Source organism: Zerene cesonia, unplaced genomic scaffold, assembly GCF_012273895.1.
Source record: "Zerene cesonia ecotype Mississippi unplaced genomic scaffold, Zerene_cesonia_1.1 Zces_u004, whole genome shotgun sequence".
Classification (NCBI taxonomy): domain Eukaryota; kingdom Metazoa; phylum Arthropoda; class Insecta; order Lepidoptera; family Pieridae; genus Zerene; species Zerene cesonia.
In genome coordinates, this window is record NW_024045134.1 from 146,178 (window position 1) to 152,155 (window position 5,978).

The following is a 5,978-nucleotide window of genomic DNA, read 5'->3' on the forward strand; positions in this document are numbered from 1 at the left end:
TTTTCTGTTTTGTGTCCTACTTGTGTATTTCCTGTAAATGGACCCTAATTGACCAAGCTGACCTAAAGTGATACCAACCCAAAGTGGTGCTGACCCAAAGTGGTGGTGTGGTTCCCCAGAGCCGCTGGTGCGCAAGTTCGGTCTGTCGGCGGAGCAGTTCGCGGAGAACGTGCGCGACAACTACCAGCGGCACGAGGTGGAGCAGCCGCCCGTGCCGCCGCTCGACGCCGCGCAGGAATATGTGAGCGATACTTGTATATATAATAAACATAATAAAAATAATAAACATGTATATATATATATATACATATACATGTTTTCCTATGAAGCTTTGTCACGCTCGGGAACGGCTGGACCGATTTAAAAAATTCTTCCAACATTAGAAAGTTGTAATTACACTGAGTGACATAGGCTATATTATGTACCACGGGTGAAACTGCTAGTTTAATATAAAGCTGGAGAGTTTGTTTTATTTGGGCCCGACTTGGATGAAATTTGATACAGAGATGGTTTGACAACAGACAAAGGTTTATCCCGGGAATTCCATTGTAACGGCAACTATGAAAAAAAACTCCGATAGTCTGTGTTTGATGTTTAGTAGTATTATAGTTGATTTTTCTATGATTCCTAAAGAATAGAGAATTATCTTGTCGACTTAGTTCACATTTGAAACAATAGAGATTTTTTGCATTGCCAACATCTATCCTCTCTCATCTCCCGTAAGAGTCATTTAAGTGCCAAAAGTATTGTAAAGTACGATCGCGAACTACGAAGAATTTCTTACCTGCTGTGTAGCCCATCTCTGTTGCTTCCGCGGAAAAATGATGCGTTCGTTTCGCTCAGAACGAGCGCCATAGCCCTGGCGCGACGGGCCGCCGCGTTTAGTTTAACGCAGGAGCGAGCGAGATAGGAAATGCACGTGGGTGAATGTGTGAGTGGGTCGGCAGGCGGGCGCGGGCGGGTCGGCGGGGGGGGCGGCGGAGGCGGTGCGGCGCGCGGTGTACATGTGCGGCGTGCAGCTGGCGCGCGAGCCGCTGCTGCGCGCCACGCTGCGCGACGCGCTGCGCGAGCGCGCCACGCTCACCGTGCGCCCCACCGCCAAGGGGCTCAAGATGATCGACGAGACGCACTGCTGCTGCAGGTGACTCTATGTATAGGAATATGACGGTCGATCATGTCAAATTGTTATTGGAAAAGCTAAGCTACTTAATTTTATGGTTAATTTCCGGAGGCCCATATCCTTTTCCTTACCCTTCCCAGTCCTTTCCTTTATTCCTATCGCAAATCCTTTCTTAATCCCTTCCCAAAAAGTCGGCAATCCATTTGTCGAGGCGTAAGGTCTGCAATGGACCTTATGCCTCTCTAAATGTTCATGGGCGGTGGTAGCGTTACCATCAGCTCCATTGCCGACTGTAACATAAAAAAAAATATTAAATTTGCTATATATAATATGTTGATAACAACATCGTCGGTATGTGTGTGTTTATATATGGTATTATTTTGACGAGTACTTTTAATTTTATAGAAGCTCATTTTTGTCTTATATATGAATATATACATTGCTCTTATACATAATATACGTAACGTAAAATTATAATTATTAAATTGCATTTCCACCAATCTTTCATAATTGTTGTTTGTAAGTTTTAATCAATTCTGTCGGTTTGACATAGGTCAAATCGAAACTAAAAGAGTTAGTTACATGCAAAAATGTAGGTGGTGCTAATAAAAGAGTGTTTAAAAGCGTGTGTAGGATTCGCAACAATATGTCATGAACAATTTGTAATTCATTTTTTCAGTTTGAAATATCTTAAGAATAAGCCAGTACGGGACTTGACTGGTGATCAATTTTTGAAACTGAGTATGGCTGCAGAGGATAAATTATTGGAGATCAGAATAAGTGAAAACATTGAGGGAAATACTAGTCCCAGTTACTTGGAAGAATTGAAGCAGCTATATCAAAAGGTAAATAAATAAATTAAAAATACAAGGAAAATTTTTCTAAGCTTAAAACTAAGGAACTTCTGCAACATATTGTATGTTTATATATAATGTGTTTTACTCTCAAAAATCAACGTTTCCTAACCGTCGTCGTTAGTTATAACCTGCGTCATTAAGGAAACGAATCTAAAATGGCGGCACATATTCTATAAATTCACTTTAAAAAATAAACCAGAATCAAAATTACTCAACAAAATAATGATAAATCAGGACGAATTCGCGGCCACGGTGCAAGCGTGGAACGACCTCCGCGCGGAAGCCGTGACGCTTGCCTTGACTAAGATCGTGATGCCGGAACTGCGGCGAGAGTTGCATGCCCAGCTATTGCAGGAATCCAAGGACTATGTGCTCAAGTTTGTATTTGATAATCTCAAAATTTCCTAGATTTAAATAACATTTGTAAGGATTTTGAAGACACATTAAACACTTGTGTTATTCTAGATGCTGTCGGCGACGTCTCTATGATTGGTTGAAAGTTGCTCCATACGAATCGCGTATTTCAGAAGATGACGACGACGAATGGGATGCGTCTAACGGTTAGATATTTAGCATTTGTTTAACTGAACTTTTTTTAAGAGCCTTTGATGTGTGAAAAAAACAGTTTATATATACTTTAACTAATACTGTAAAACGATGGTGAAACTATAAACATAATGATCCACCCTGAACACACCCCGTCCGTGTGTACCGTCAGCCGAACGTTTAAACACGCAGTAAGCGTTTGCAGGCGTGCGCGTGGTGTCGGTGGCGTACGTGCCGGAGCGGTCGCAGTGCGCGTTCGCGTGCGCGGTGGTGGGCGGCGGCGAGGTGGCCGACCACCTGCGCCTGCCGCACCTGCTGTGCCGCCGCACCGCCTGGGACCCGCTCGAGCGCCGCAACAAGGAGGCCGACCTCACCGCGCTGCGCAAGTGCGTCTGTCCAAACACTGATTTTATTCCCGTCTTGTATTATTTACTCATCGCTTTTTTCGTCAAAGTGTACATTGGTAAGAGTCCTATTTCCGCAAATGTTCATGGGCGGTGGTAATCGCTCACCATCAGGCGAATCGCCAGCTCAGTTGGAGAGGCGCTCTTACAAGAGGAAAAAGTATGAAATCTGAAGATAATTTGTCCAGTAAATTTTATTTAAAAATAAAAGAAACGACAAAAAAATAAAAGAGTTAAGTAGCCGTATAAATGAGCACTTTTACATCTTTCAGATTTATTCTACGAAAAAAACCTCACGTGATTGTGATTGGCGGTGAGTCGCGCGAGGCGTTGAACATTAAGGCTGACGTGTCAGAATGCATACAACAGTTGATAGAAGATGAACAGTTCCCTAGAATTCCAATAGAAATTGCTGATAACCACGTCAGCAAAATTTATAGCAACAGTATACGAGGAAGGGTGAGTTAGTGTTTCTTTGAAATAAACTATTGTTGCTACAGGAGAGTCGAACTCGCTTCTTATAGATGTGTCATGGAAGTTTTTAATATTTTGAATGATGGGTCACTATATTGCCAACATATCTATTATTTCATATTGAGTTTTAATGTTCATATTTAAGCCATTTTAAATGATGATGTTCTACAAAATAGATGATTTATTGTTTTAGAATGACTTCAGAGAATATCCCGACGTACTCAGACAAGCAATATGCCAAGCGCGTTTATTGCAAGATCCTCTCATGGAAATCTCACAGCTCTGTGGGCCAGACGAAGAAATCCTTTGTCTGCGATACCATCCTCTACAAGACCAATTGAATAAAGAGGATCTACTCGAAGGCATTGAATTAGAATTTGTGAACAGAGTCAACGAAGTTGGTGTGGATGTTAACGAAGCAGTCTTAACTGGTCGAGGAACGGAACTTCTTCAGTTTGTTTGCGGTCTCGGACCGAGGAAAGCACAAGCGCTCATAAAACTATTCAAACAAACAAATCAGAAGCTGGAAAATCGAACGCAATTGGTCACAGTTTGCCACATGGGACCGAAAGTGTTCATCAATTGTTCAGGGTTTATTAAAATAGATACGAATAGTCTTGGCGACAGTACTGAAGCGTACATAGAAGTTTTAGACGGTTCGAGGGTGCATCCAGAAACGTATGAGTGGGCGAGAAAAATGGCAGTGGACGCTTTGGAATACGAGGATGAAGATGCAAATCCTGCTGGAGCGCTGGAAGAGATTCTCGAAGCACCTGAGAGATTAAAAGATCTAGATCTGGATGCGTTCGCCGAAGAATTGGAAAGGCAAGGGTTCGGTAATAAGAGTATAACTCTATACGATATTCGTGCAGAATTGAACTCAAGGTATAAGGACCTTAGGGTGCCATATCGATCTCCGACGCCTGAAGAATTGTTCGATATACTAACGAAGGAATCGCCCGAGACATTTTACGTTGGAAAAATGGTGTTGGCTACTGTTGTAGGCATAACTCATAGGAAACCACAAAGAGAGATGTTGGATCAGGCTAACCCTGTGAGGAATGATGAGACCGGCTTGTGGGAGTGTCCCTTCTGCCACAAAAACGATTTCCCTGAATTATCTGAGGTAAATATGACATTTATTTTCATACTAATCGTGTACATAAATGCGCTAACTTATAAGCTTTTTAATATATTTTTGTTTTGACGAATTTTTATTAGGCATTGTGATAGAGTTTTATAAGAAGTAACTGATTTTCGCAAATATTATTTCTACAACACCGATCATATTATTAAAATTGTACAATACAAGTTGCAACTGCTAAAGATATTTAAAAATAAATAGCTCTATCCGTTTGTGACACATATTTTCTAAAGATAAAATTTTATGAGTTTTAGGAAATACATACAAACAGTGATTACGAATGGATATATGCTTTTTTTATTCTTTATTTTTATTATTCTTTTGACTGAAACAACATTTATTATATATTGTGTCTATAAATACAATAATTTTTCGCAAAATCAGGTGTGGAATCACTTTGACGCGGGCGCATGCCCCGGGCAGGCGACCGGCGTCCGGATCCGACTGGACAACGGCCTCTCCGGTTACATACACATCAAGAACTTGTCCGATCGGCACGTGACGGACCCGACGGAGCGCGTGCGCATCGGACAGACGATACACTGCCGTGTGCTGAAGATAGATGTGGAGAGGTTCTCGGTGGACTGCTCGTCCAAGTCGTCCGATTTGTTGGATAAGAACAATGAGTGGAGGTTTGTTGCACATAAATTAAGAATAAGTGAGTAGAATTTAGAGTTTTATACAAAAAAGGTTGTTAGAAGGTTCGTTTTCAATAACATTTCAATTAATTGTTTAATCATAATTATGTACAAGAATAAATTGATGAATAACGTAACAGTAACAGTAAACATGCAGAAAATAATCACGAAAAAAATTGTGTGCTTGTCTTAAACCATAATTATTGTAAAATATATGATTCCAACACTAGTAATATATATATAAATATATAATAGTAATTTAGTTACAGTTTTATAATAAATGCGTTCAGTAGCGAATGAATGTTATGAATATATCGAATTCCAGACCGAATAAAGACCCCTACTACGACCAAGATTCGGAAGAGAAAGACATACGAAAGGACAAAGAGAGCAAGCAGACCAAGGAGCGGATGCAGTACGTGAAGCGCGTCATCGTGCACCCCTCCTTCAGAAACATCTCCTTCGTGGAGGCTGAGAAATTGATGGAGAAGATGGCGCAGGGAGAGGTCATTGTGAGGCCGAGTAGTAAGGTGGGTTATCTGTTAGGATGAAAAGAAAAATATAAAAAAATGTAACGTAAAGAATATGAGTATTTTTATGGATAAGTTTGATATGTTATTTTCATAAGGGTTTTTTTATCGTTATTTTTATATTGATTAATATCTGAATTAAATTGGTTACGGAATTGTGATATTTTGTTATTTTTTAGGGTTCAGATCATCTCACGGTAACTTGGAAAGTGGCGGAAGGCATTTGTCAACACATTGATGTTCGAGAGGAGGGCAAAGAAAACGC

General features: G+C 40.6%; 1 protein-coding gene across 2 annotated transcripts in view; it reads left to right on the forward strand.

Moving 5' to 3' along the window:
* LOC119838635 (transcription elongation factor SPT6) overlaps window positions 1-5,978 on the forward strand; it is a 14,265-nt gene that overhangs the window by 5,203 nt on the left and 3,084 nt on the right. For both annotated transcript variants that reach the window (XM_038364657.1, XM_038364655.1), the window contains 9 exons: window positions 120-241; window positions 948-1,141; window positions 1,800-1,965; window positions 2,212-2,354; window positions 2,443-2,537; window positions 2,729-2,909; window positions 3,200-3,386; window positions 3,595-4,527; window positions 4,930-5,177. In XM_038364657.1, coding sequence (XP_038220585.1) covers window positions 120-241; window positions 948-1,141; window positions 1,800-1,965; window positions 2,212-2,354; window positions 2,443-2,537; window positions 2,729-2,909; window positions 3,200-3,386; window positions 3,595-4,527; window positions 4,930-5,177 — 2,269 coding nt within the window. The remainder of the gene's footprint in view (window positions 1-119; window positions 242-947; window positions 1,142-1,799; window positions 1,966-2,211; window positions 2,355-2,442; window positions 2,538-2,728; window positions 2,910-3,199; window positions 3,387-3,594; window positions 4,528-4,929; window positions 5,178-5,978) is intronic.